Raw genomic sequence first — 12,722 nt, forward strand, 5'->3', positions numbered from 1 at the left:
ATTTTAACCTACTAGGTTAGAATAATCTTACTGAGGAGTTGTAAATATGTTCAGCTTAATATTGTAATAAAAGTATATAGTCTATATTATAGGTATGTTTCTACACAAAGGGATATATTTTTTAAACACATAAAGTGGTGACAGTATTTCAGAGGTATTTTTAATAATATTAACTTTCTGGACTTAGAAGGATGTCTGAATGAACTTCATAAGGCTGTTAAATATTAGGGACAAAATTTGGAAGAAAAAGGTTTCTCCACGTTCCTTCAACAGCTTTTGAAAATGGTTTCTCACTCCCATTTTGTTAGAGTCGGTCATTTTTCAGTCTTTTCTCCCCTCTAAGTGCACCGGGAACCTACTTGGTAATACCATCAGCAGACAGAGAAAACTGCAGTGTTCTGAGAACCTCCATCCCCACCTTAAGCCAAACCAGCCGTTCTGGATCTACATACCTTGAGTTTGCTATTTCCACTTTGGTTCTGGCCATGGCGGCAGCCCTTTGTGCGCCTTCAATTGCTCTATCCACCTTCTCCCGAGTTTTTGTATTTCTGATCGGTATAAGCTGCTTCCTTATTCCACGGACTAGGATATTATTTTTGTATTTTCCCTCTTCCTTGGAGCCATCGGGAAACACGGTGCAGCCGTACCCATGCCTCTTGTTATTGGCCCACTCGCCTTCATACTTCATGCCATTGGAGCGCTCGCTGACGCCGAAGCCATTGCGCTTATCGTTCTTCCACTCGCCCATGTAGGTTTCCGTGGTGGTGGCATCCACGTGATCTTCCACAGGGCAAAAATCACAGTCAACGTCACCGAAGCTGATGGTGGAGTTGGCATCACTGGAACTGATTCTGCTCATGGCTGCATCACTGCGGACCGAGCTGCGCTTGCTGGAGATGGAAGACTTGGATTCGGACTTGCGCAGTTTCATGCTGCCAAGCAGGGAGCCCCGTCGGAAGAGGCCACCCTTCTTCTTGCCCAGTTCCGTGTCCGCGTGGAAATTAAGCACGAAGCCACCTCTGGTGCCAGCCGGGTTGTCTGCAGCAGCGGCGGCAGCGTCGTGCAGCACACTGCCATTGCTCTGCTCGCTCCGCAGTGAGGCCAGCGAGGTGCGCAGTGGGGAGCGGATCACCGTGGCCATACCATATGGCACACTCTGGCGCACGCCATAGCCGTGCCGCATGCCTCCAGCCCACTGGCCCTGGTAGGTACCTTCGAGAGAACAGATCGGCAGGGGGATGAGTTTTGGAGGACGGCATCTGCACAGAGAGAACAGTACCCTGGGCAGGAAGGGCCAGGGTTAAATTCAACACACTTCTTGGGGCAACCTGATAAGTTTTCATCCACCTGTGAATGACTTTGACTCTTATGGCTTTAATGATAGCCAGACTTCTGCTTTTCATTTAAATTTTTATGAGTGGTAGGCATGCACAGAAACCATTGTTTGGTGAGGGTGTTTCTCTGGAAACTGAACCTAAGACCTTATAAATACTAGGCTAATGCTTCATCAGTGAGTTACACACTTGGAGCCGTGAACCACATTTCCCCCCTAATACAAAGAGTGATCATTGGGAATCACCTTTCTCCTCCTGCAAGCATGAAAGATTTTAATGGGGCAGTGCCTGCCACGCATGGGGGGGGGGCACCACACAATGTATTTTAGCCATGGTTTCAAACACAGTCTTACTAACTGAGCTGAAAATGGTTTTGAGGTCCATGCCCAGGACAACATTTTAAAAAGCACGAAGGTTTAACATTAGTAACAGTGATCAGAATACTTGGGACATGAGTTGTCTAAGGAGCTGTCTTGGTTCTTTTACTACGTGAAACATCCTACACTCAGGGAAGGGCAAACTGTTGAGTCCTGAGGACCGACAGGAGCGTGTGGAGGGACGGCACAGTGGCATATTACTTGCTAAATTGGTTTTCTCCTGGCCATGCTCTGTATGGCTCTCCCTAGTCTCAGCCAGAGCACTGACAGTCTCAGCACACACTGCAAATGCCTGAGGGCAGGAACTGATTCTCAAAGGAAGGCAAATGTTTCAGACTCATTCATGGCTTATGTGTCCTGTGGTCTTCGGGTGCCTGGAGACTATGTTTAAAGAGCTTGAAAGAACTGCTGGGATGAAAGAAACTTTTTAAAAATCGTTGAATACTTGACAGTGTCCATTACAATTTTGCTGATCCAGATCATGTTTTCAATAAATATACTTTTAAAAAGTCTAACAAGAGTATAAATACATAATATAATAGGAATATAATATATACATATAAAATAAGCTTATTTTCAGTGAGTTTTTCTACTTAATAACCAAAGATAAGTTAAAAAAAAAACCTGATAGGAGTTTTAGAATATTCTTTGGAGGAAATGAAGGCTAAACTAAGGAGCTAGAATTTTCAAAGTCAAGACCATTTTCTTTAATTAAAGGCAAATGTTTTATCCTTAGTATGACCCCAGAACAGCTATCTGGAAGAAAATTTAAACATAACTACTTTGGTGTTGTTCATAACAATTTCCAATGTCACAGAAAATAAATCATGATTATAGTCTGTGTTGATCATGTTCTGTCTTCTGATTATACTTCGTATTTTACATCACCTTGTAGGTTTCCAGTGGTTGGAATATATTTATTTTTAATACAAAAAGTGTTGATTCCGTTGGGAGTACTGTTATTTCTTAAGGTGGTGTCTTAGTACGTAGCTCAGATTAGCCTGGAACTCTCAATCCTCCTGCTTTAGCCTCCTACATGTAGGGATTACAAGTATCACCATGCCTGTGCGAGCCAGTGGTGCTATATCACTGTGTAAATAGGATTACAAGCACGTATCACCATGTCCGTGCGAGCCAGTGGTGCTATATCACTGTGTAAATAGGCACTGTTCCTAAGACAAAGGTTTGGATCAGTTTCAAGACCATCTTCTCTTCTCGTGCTGACATATTTATATCATATAAACCGGACACAGTGGGGCAACAATGAAATATGAAGGGGTCTGGTACTATGACTGCCATAGTCTAAGTAGATCTTCATACCTATGAACTCCTGAAGGGGGTGGGGCACAGCAGCTCTCTAAACAGGGTAAAATTGTTACATACAAACATTTCAGGAGCTGGGTATGGAAATACATGCCCACAATGCCAGCATCTGGGAGGGTGAGGCAGCAGGAGGGTCATGTGCTCCCAGCCAGTCTGGGCTACACAGCTGGATGGACCCTGCCTAAAAAAAAAGTTAAGGGTTTTTTGTTTTCCATGGTAATGAGCTTCCTACTGAAAAACAGTTATCTCCAAACACTGCTGCCCCAATAGGAAAAGACAATGAATTATTGAACTTTCAACTTTGACTTTTCCTAGATAAAATCTAAATAGTATGATGAAAGTTATACACCTTATACCTTATACACACACTAAAACAAGTCACCAACATTTTATTGTTTTAAAATGCCATAGTCCTATCATTCTAACTTTTATACAGAATGAGTTTGCTAAAATAATTTGGAAAGATGCTATTTGGTGTAAGTATTTAGTCTTTTAAAATACAACAATCCCATCTTAGCAGATCCGAAACACTGATGGACAACTAGTGCCCACTTCCCTCCAAATGATAGCTCCAGCATCAAACCAGGACTTAGCCTTTCCAAAGAGCAGCTTCAACATTCAGGCTGTTTAAAGAACAGCAGTAATTAGAAAGTTTAAATATCTTTGGGGCTATGAAATAGAACAGGGGCAAGGGACAAAGGTGCCCATCACCTTCCATGTTGCTGTAAAATCACAGTATTGGAGAGAATTACTCCAGGACATCCACAGCATCACTAGAAATCAGCTTGTTCAAATTCTAAGTAGTTGATCTGAAGTTTTAAAGAGGTTTGCTTCAGTCAATGAACCTAGAAAACAGAACCTATTTCTTTATGAAGCAGGTGGTCTCCAAGTTCTTTTGTTCAAAAGGAGATGTGATTTACTATTTTCCATCCCTAAACTCCAGTGCGTATCTAATAAGAAAACAAAGGGTTTTTTCAGGTTTTATTTTACATTGTGTTCGTTTGAGAACTGATTTTTTAAAGGTCTTAAACGGCACAATACTGTAATGAATGGCATCCAGACTGGAATGAATTTTAGTCAAACTCGGACTTCTGTGTGCCAAACTTACATGCTTTGAAAGGCTATATGCAGCTATAATTCTGTTAAAAAAGAAAACAGAAGCACATGGTTGAGGTGGAAGTTGTGGTTCTATTGGTGGTGTGCTTGTCTGGTGTGAATGATGCCTAGATTCCATCCCCACCTCATCCTGGAGAGGTAGACGCAGAATGCTTACAGTTCAAGGTCATCCTCAGCTTGAAGCTAGCCTGGGCTACCAGTGACCCCCCACCCAAATACACAAACAGAACAGTGGATCTTTAGAGATAGGTTCCATAGTCTTATAGCAGGTTTTTAAAAAAGTATAGCAGATTGGAATTTGCAGAAAGGAATCTGGGAATCTAGACTTGAATTTCATGAATATGATGCATTTGGTTCTTAATATTTAGGGAGTTTCTATTTCAGCAACACTTGACAGAAATCTCTAGTGAAGTAAAGTGATACTTCTCACAGGGAATTACGACTTCCCTCTCTACTGTCACCCTAAATGCACGGGCAGGGAGGCAGAATTAAGCCAACGCTTAGGAATAAAGAAGCTGATGCTCCTACTTCCACTTGGACTAAACCTCCATATGAATAAACTGTGCCACTATAGCTCCGTTCAGTGCATTTTTTTTTAAATCACGAACTTTCTAATAAAATGTGGTGACGTGAGGAACTGACTAGCACAGAGAAGGCAAAAGTGAACTGCATGTTGAAATTGTGTTCTGATTATAGCACACCAGGGTTTGTTGCTTTTTTTGGTAGAAAAGGAAATCTACAGTGCTACGGTGATGCCGAATTTTGTCTTTTAAAATGTTCAAAGTTGGTTTCAAACAGAAGGCAGATTATTCATAGCCATTTGGAGGTGTATTCGGCCTTACAAACAGCACAGGCACAACGATGACTTTTACTGTGCTCTCTGCGTTTTGATTACTAGGTATAATGGATACTCTAAACGACCAGGTTTCATTGAATGAGTTTTAACTTTTAAAAGAAGCCTACATTGTAATTAGATTACAATAAAAATAAGTCTATTTTATGCTCTTTAAATAAGGGCTATACAACGATTACATAAAAAAAAAACAAATTTTCCACCGCTGATCATAATATTTTGCTATATTAGAGCTAGGGCTTCCAATAAAATCCAGTCAGAAACAAACATTCATAACGCTGTTAACAAGTTATTTTCTGCTAGATTCAAACCCTCAAGGTCCCTGTTAACTACCAAGGCACTCAGGGTCCATAGAAAAGTATAAAGACCCTCCTCCCTTTAATCCATGAGACCCATAGCCTTTATACTGAAGGGTGAAAAGATGTCTCTTTTTTTAATCCTACCATTCTGCTGTTTTGCATTTGAAACACGGCCCAAGTGTTCTGAGCAAGTGAAGTGTACAAATTGTATAAGCTTTTATATAAGCAATCGCATAACGGGATTCCAGTGGGCTGGAGAAACTTTTAATTGGATCCCTTCAATATCCTCCAGCCCTGAAGCGGCTTAATTCCAAAAGGTGACAGAGCCTCCTACAACCCTTTTCAATTAAATATGATTCTGTTTATTATCAGAAAAACTACTTTGCCAAAACATAAGCCATTCGTCTCCCTCGACTTTGTTTTCAAAGAAATTAATCAAGTTTTGACACCTGTTTCACTAATGTATGCTCTTCCTAGAGAGAAAAATGAATCCTGACTTATAATATACACAGTTTATATGGCAAACATTGTTAAATTGCATCCAGGTGTGTTTAGGCCACACCCTTTAATGTATATCAGGGATATAGCATTCTCTATACTCTTTTTAACTTTTTTCTTTTTTAAAAATGGCAATTCTGTCGCCCTTTTCCTAAAGCGCTTTTATCAGTAATTTGCCCAAAGATCTCCAGGTCAGCAAAGATTACAGTTCTGCTAATTCAAAGTACTTCACGGAGCCAAATTAGAGTTAGAGAGAAAATTAAGAATTTCACCTGCTTTGGGTGGTCGCTTCGCCGCCCATAACTAGGACACTTCAAAATACACCCTCCATAAGGTCCAACTCCCCAACATCCTACTTATGGGGTTCTGGCTTCTATCTTTAGGCTAACTAGAGGACCAGAAGCGAAATACGAGACTCCACATGAAACCAAACCGCGGGGCGGTCAGCACAGACCGGCAGCCGCGCTGCCCAAGGCGTCCGTCTAACTCCACCAACAGTGGCGATTTCAAACCCGGCCCGGAGAGGGAGGGATCAGGAACGTAATGTGACGGGCTCAAGTGACAGCGTCCTCTCGCCTGCCCAGCCCTCCTGATGGCAGCGCAGCGCTGGCCCCAGCCAGGTACACGCACGCCTAACTCCCCGGGTGTGGACACCCCGCTCGCCCGGGGAACCAGATCGCAGCAGACCCTGGCTCCCCATTCGCGTACCCACGCAGTCCTCCCGAGTGGTGGTGGTGGTGCTGGTGGTGGTGGTTGTGGGAGGGGTGGGAAGCTCCCCAGGTGTTTTGGCGGGTTTCCGGACACGTGCGCCTCGCGTCCTCCCCACGTCCCCGCAGCCCAGGAGAGCCCACCGCGCTAGCCCGCGGAACCGCCCGCGACGTTGCTCACCTCCGTCCCCGTAGGTCTCCACGCCGTACCCGTCCTGCAGCCCGTTACTCCAGGTACCCTCGTAGCGGGCGGGGGTGGACATGCTCTGCCGGACCCCGTAGCGCCCCTTGAAACCATGTGACCACTCCCCCCGGTACATCCACTTGCCCTTCGTCTCCACCCCCAGCCCGTGCCGCTTGCCCTGAGCCCAGTAGCCCTGGTAGGTGTTGCCGCTGGGCCAGGTGTAGCCTCCGACCACCTCGAAGCCGTGGGACCAGGAGCCGGAGTACTCGCCCTGGCCCTTGGGCCCCGTGCAGATGCCATGCCCGTGCGCCTTGCCCTCCTCCCAGCCGCCGCAGTAGGTGCCGCCATCGTCGAAGTCGAACCTTCCGCCCGTCATTCGGGGGGCAGCCCCGGCGCGCTCGCCGCGGGGGTACGGACGCCGGCAGAGCTGGGCACGGCAGGGTGTAGCTCAGGGGTGGGGGCCCGGCGGGCGAGCTCACGACTGCGCCCCGGGCAGCTCGCACAGCCGATCGGCTCCAGTCCGACGCCGCCCCCGTCCTCCCCTCCTCTTTCGCCGCCGCCACCGCCGCCTCTCGCCTCCTCCGCCGCCGCCCCGGCCAGCGCCGCGCGCGAGAGGACAGCCCAGGCTCCCCAGCGGACCTTCAGCTGCTCCCGCCCGCCCACGTGAGCCGGGCGCCGCCCCGCGCCCGCCCCTAGTCCCCTCCCTGGGCGCCGAGGCCCGGCCCCACGATGCGCCCGCCCTCCCGCCGGGCCCTGCCCCCAGCCCCCGGAGCCGCGCGTCCCCGCCGGCTGCTGGCGCGCTAGAGCTGGACGCACGTGTGTCCGCGCAGAAGGACGTGGGTGGGAGGGCGAGTGTACTCTGGGACGTGCGACCGTCAAGCCTGTGGATGAAAGCGCTGCTGCCGGTGTTGGGGGGGCAAGCACTCGCCTGCGGGAATCTCCGGTGTTTGGGGGCTTTTCAGTTGTGTTAAATCTCTGTAAGTGAGGCCACGTGTATGGAGAGGGGGAAACTCGTATGTGTGTGTATGTGCGTCTGCATGGGGTTTGTAGTTGCATTTTTCTCCAGCATTCCAACTTGTGCACTGTTGGATTTGCCATGCGCAGCTGTCATCATGAATTAATATGCTCCAAATATATGTCTGCATGTGATAAATCTGTGGCAGCCTAGATATAATTGTGCAGAATGTTCTTTTACACCTACCCATTTCAGGGCACATGTTTGCATTTCTTTAATGAAGATTCCAAGAGCGAGCAATGCAGTCTGAAAAAGCATGGCGTAAATTGGTTAGTTTTTATTTGTAATAATGATAGGTTTTATATCTGGCTTTGCAGGCGCATAGGGCATTGCCTTTTACATTCCAGCCTGTTCCCTCATCTGTTCTCAACTTCAGAAATTCTTCAGCCTGGAGCTGGGTACCCAAACAGGCTCAGTCTGTGTATATTGTTTGAGTGCCTGGAATGTACACCTGGGACCTCTCTACTGGTGCCCACGGTTTAAGAAAGTAAACAGAAGTTTTCAAGGAGAGATATGGGAAGTAAAACACTCCTTTAAAGGGGCAAAGAAGATGTGACCTCCTAAACCCAGGGCAGGTGTCAGCTCATCCACTCTCCTGAAGCAGCACTGCCTTGCAGAACTCACTCCAGAAACCTCCAAACCTTTCAACCTTTCTTGTCATTTTCTGAACGGAAATACCAGGATTGCCCTTCTCTTTCTATGTTAGGTAATGACTTGATATATTGTGACAATGGTAGTTCCCGGTGACGAATTCAAGAATTAGCAATAGGGGAGTTGGGTCACTAAGTAAAGGCTCTCAACAGGAGAGCCATTGGTCTCGACTCAATTCCCAGTGTCAGTGGGGAAAGTCACAAGCCGGGTGTGTGTGTGTGGGGGGAGTGGTGGTATCTCTCAGAGAAATAGCTCTGCGATGCATTTCTGCTCTTCCTCAGGCTGAGAGGTTCCTGCCTGACCAAGTGAACACACAGGATACTCACTATTGATAATCACATAAAAATGTAAGGAAAGGTGTCAAAAAGACACAAGGGAAACGAAGTCTTTCCTGAGCAGAATGGCCTCTCTCAGATCTGGAGCTGGCCTTTCCTGCCTATCTGTGTGAAAGACCAGAAAAAAATAAAATTCTGTTTACACAGAGCCAAATCACCAAAGAGAATTAGAAACCCTCGTCCATGGTGCTGCTCACAGTGGCCAGGAATAGTGCTTACCCCAGTGGCCTGAAATAATTAGCATCTTGCTCAGCATCTTGTCCTGGACTGGGGATTGATTTAGGCCACTGGGAAATTGAGGGCCCACGGCTTTGTAACTGAGCTACAACTCCCTTCTTCTGTTATGAGAAGCACCAGAATCTGGACTCACATCGAGCGACTGAGTCCCACCTGTTCTGATGTTCAGCTCGAACTAATCTTTCTTTTCTGTCTTTCAATTGGCTTTCTTCCCAGAGGAAGCATTCATATTTTGATATTTGTTGGGTTTTGGTTTGGGACCTTCTCTATGTGTTAGGATCCATGTGTTCTTGAAGAGCTCCCCCTCCCAATAAGTTTTTTTTTTTTTTTCCAATTCTCCCCACATGAAAACTTTCATGGTGTGTCCTGGACATCCCATTTTTCTGGCTCCTGCTATTGTTACAAAGTCATTCGTGGTGCAGGGAAAGTGATGGTAAACCTACACAGACATTGCTGTCTGTAGCTAACCTTCCTTGCAGAGAACCGTAAGGAAAATGGAGAACCTTGAGTTGGATATGAGCTGTTCAATTTCAGTGAAGCTTACTCCTAACCTAGCTGCCACTGACTCTCGTGGAAGAAAGTTAGTATTGAATTTTTACTGTCTAGTCTTCCAGACAATTTTTCAACCAACCAAGTGTGTAAGCCATGTTTCTACTTTCCTGATGGCACCACAGAGAAACGTTTCCGTCACACACATCTGTGTATGAAAACCTAAGCACTGAGGTTCCATGGCCCTGGTGGAAGGCTGTGGAGAGAAGGGGAAGAGGTGCCGAGCGAGCATTTCCTACCCCGGGAATACTGGTGCAGATTCGGAGTCAGGGTTAGAAATGTCCTTATGTTCCCTCTCTCTGAACCTTTGCCCTGGATAAGGGGGAGTTGAGTTTAGCTTTAGGACTGGATTAGTAAGAAGAGAATGTGAAAGTTGGTGTGACAGGTGGGATGGGGGAGGTCAGCAAGCCCAGGGGCCAACAGCTACCACTCTGAGCAGCTTCTTCTCCTCTGTGCATAAAGCCCAGCCGTTACACGTTTCTAAAACTTATGTACAACAAACTGTAAGCTGCTTCGGTGCATGTCCAGTTCTTACATTGGTAAGGAGGTTTTGCTTAGAATTCAGTGGTGCTGTTATTTATTACTTCGTGATTTGGTTTCATTAAAATTATTGAGAATTTTAATAAAAAGTTTACGTATGACAGGCGGGCTAATGTATGGGTGTTTATTGTTTAAGGAATATGAATTGAACTGTATAAAGAAGTACATAGAATTAAAATGATTTATGTAATTCAAAGTGAACGTTATTAGATTGATTTACAAAGTCAAGCAGCCTAAATGATTTATTTGTAATAAGGGTTCATAAAAATTTAAATTGTGCTTAATAAATAAAAAGAATTAGGAAACAGAAGCTTCTAGACAGCATGAAATCAGAAGAATTCCAAAGTTAATGATCTTCAATTTTTTTTTAGGGTAATTACTGCATACCAGAACTTGTGCTAAGGCTTATCAAATCTATTTTTTCTATACTGGGGGTTGAACCCAGGGCTTGGGGTATGCTAGGCAAGCACTCTACCACTGAATATATCCCCAACCCTTTAAAAAATGTCGAAAGTGGGTTTTGTTGTCTTGGCCTGGAACATATGATGCTCCTGCTATACCCGCCCCGCCCCCTTCCCAAGTTTATGGATAGCAGGCTTGTGCCAGCACCGTGGCTTCAGGTGGTCTTTTATTACTGGTCTTTATTGGAGAGCACATTTTAGAGCCCTCGGGTAGGAGCAGGAACCAGCCTGGATGCGAAGTAAGGATGGACAGTAGAGATGGTTTTCATTTCTTTTTTGGCTAAATGATTTATAGTGCTGCTGTCTAGAATTTGAAGGAAAAATTAAAGAAGCAAATGAGAGGACTTGGTTGTGGAAGGTTTTGCTCATGTAGGAGAGGATGACCCCCAAATCATGCAAATCCACCGAGACCGAGGTGGCTCACAGGAGGGCTGCTCGCCTAGCACACTTGAGGCTCTGGGTTTGGTCTCCTCACAGCAAACAAAACCCAAAACATACAGCAGGGAGATTAGTAGGCAGTTGAGTAATAGGGCATAAAAAAAACTGAAAGTAAGTAATTTTTTTTCTCCTCTCAGTAGTGCTTCTGTTCGAGACTCGAACTGTTTGCTCATGACTTCAGAGGCTGCTCTTGCCAACGTGTTTAGGCCACTGCCCTGTGCTCTTTAAAAAGGTGGCTCTTTCACTCCTCCTCATCTGTCTGGTATCCCCCCCCCCCCAAATCATGCTACACTGCACCACCCTGGCCTCTGAGTATTTTTCACGTTTTGCAACTTTGTGACCTTCACCTTAGAGTTCACATCTTCAGACGCAGCCTTAGACCCACCATTGGCCTAGATGTAGGCCAGTTCTGATGATGAGAACTTCACAGTTTCACGCGGTGACTGCATTCCTCCATCTTTCCCAGTGTTCCTTAAGAAGCAGTGACTTGTCAAAGACCACTCTTTGAGTCCTGTCTGCCTAGAAGCCTTTGTAATCATTTCTGCCTCACTGTCCCTGGCACTCGGACAGTGGCTTCTGATACATAGGTCTGTCCCTCCTTAACCTGAGCCACCATTTTCTATCCCCTGTTCTTGGAAGCACCTTGTGGACACAGTCACACCGTTTAATTATTACTACCATAGATTGTGACGGAGCCGTATGCAGAGAACCCATGCCTGGTGGCAGATCTGTTCCTGCCAGCTCCAGATGTTCATCACTGTGCTCCAGCCCCTATTAGTCATAACACTCTTCTGTTAAACAGAGGGCCTGTCTTTTCCTTCATAAAGGAAAAGGGTGGTGGTAACGTATCTTTAGGGCTTAGCATCTGTGTTAGCTTTGTTGGTTTTGGTCTATGCTTGCTTGACCCCTTTGCCTTTGTGCCTGTGGGGAAGAAGTGCATGCTAGAAGAGGGATATGTGAAGGAGGAAATCTGTGAATCTCATAGGAAGCTGAGAAGGAAAGAGAGGAAGGACCAGGATCTCATTATCCCCATTTGGGGCATAAATTACCCCTCATCCATCACTCCCAGACAACAGAGAAAAGAGTCTTTTCCCTCTCCAAGACGTCAGTCAGTTCCCGTTCTCTTCTCTGTTTGCTCTAGCTTCTTCCTCTTATCCAGAAGACATTCTCCAGTTCCCTCCATATCTTGGTTTGTCCTGGTCAAGTCCTCTGTCTTTCCTCAAAACCTTCAGACTTTCTTGATGTGCGTCACGGTTCAATCTTATCTGCCCATCTCGATTCTCATATCACTTGATTTCAGTTGTGACTGCTCTAGTCTATCGAAGTACAGTTAGCTACCCACTGTTTCATAGATGGAATGGCCTTGTCTTTAGCTCCTACCCTGCTAGTGACAGCGACAAACCTGGCTGTAAGAATTCATCTCTTTGGCTCCTGTGAAACCCATCCTTCTTGTCTCTCCCCTTTCCTCTCCTATCCCTTCAGTGAGCTCATTCCCTGTTTTACTTCCGTCCTTTTCTAACCTCCTTAGTCTTAGGATAGTTGCTGTGTTCCAACCTTTAACATAATGGTTCCAGATTTTCAGTGCAGTTGCTGGATCCTTGTTGGCTAGTATCTAGCAGTCCTGCCCTAGAGACTAAGTCTAATTTAGAAACAGTCTTAATTCCTATGTAAAAACACCAGCTGAGCCACGTGTAAATCTCAAGGGCAGTGCTTTGGTTTCTACCCATGACTTGTCCCTGTGGCCCTCTGCCTGTTCTTCTTAATGGGGAAAACTACATGAAGACTTCTATAACAGCATCTATATC

The 12,722-nt window shown here is 45.7% G+C and overlaps 2 protein-coding genes across 7 annotated transcripts in view; one reads left to right on the plus strand and one right to left on the minus strand.

The window, feature by feature from the left end:
- Positions 1–7,364, minus strand: part of Jph1 (junctophilin 1) — an 84,822-nt gene extending 77,458 nt beyond the window's left edge. For 5 of the 6 annotated variants that reach the window (XM_057790527.1, XM_057790522.1, XM_057790525.1 and 2 more), the window contains exons 1-2: positions 6,689–7,363; positions 453–1,212 (exon numbers count right to left, since the gene is read on the minus strand). In XM_057790527.1, the coding sequence (XP_057646510.1) occupies positions 453–1,212; positions 6,689–7,067 (1,139 nt within the window). In that variant the 5' untranslated portion in view covers positions 7,068–7,363. Of the gene's footprint in view, positions 1–452; positions 1,213–6,688 lie in introns of all 6 variants that reach the window. The other variant, XM_057790524.1, reaches the window with a different exon arrangement.
- Positions 7,365–7,550: 186 nt separating this feature from the next.
- Gdap1 (ganglioside induced differentiation associated protein 1) overlaps positions 7,551–12,722 on the plus strand; it is a 43,608-nt gene continuing 38,436 nt past the window's right edge. Inside the window, exon 1 of the mRNA XM_057790599.1 lies at positions 7,551–7,668. The gene's annotated coding sequence lies outside the window, so the exon portion shown is untranslated. The remainder of the gene's footprint in view (positions 7,669–12,722) is intronic.

Source organism: Chionomys nivalis, chromosome 16 (assembly GCF_950005125.1).
Source record: "Chionomys nivalis chromosome 16, mChiNiv1.1, whole genome shotgun sequence".
Taxonomy (NCBI): domain Eukaryota; kingdom Metazoa; phylum Chordata; class Mammalia; order Rodentia; family Cricetidae; genus Chionomys; species Chionomys nivalis.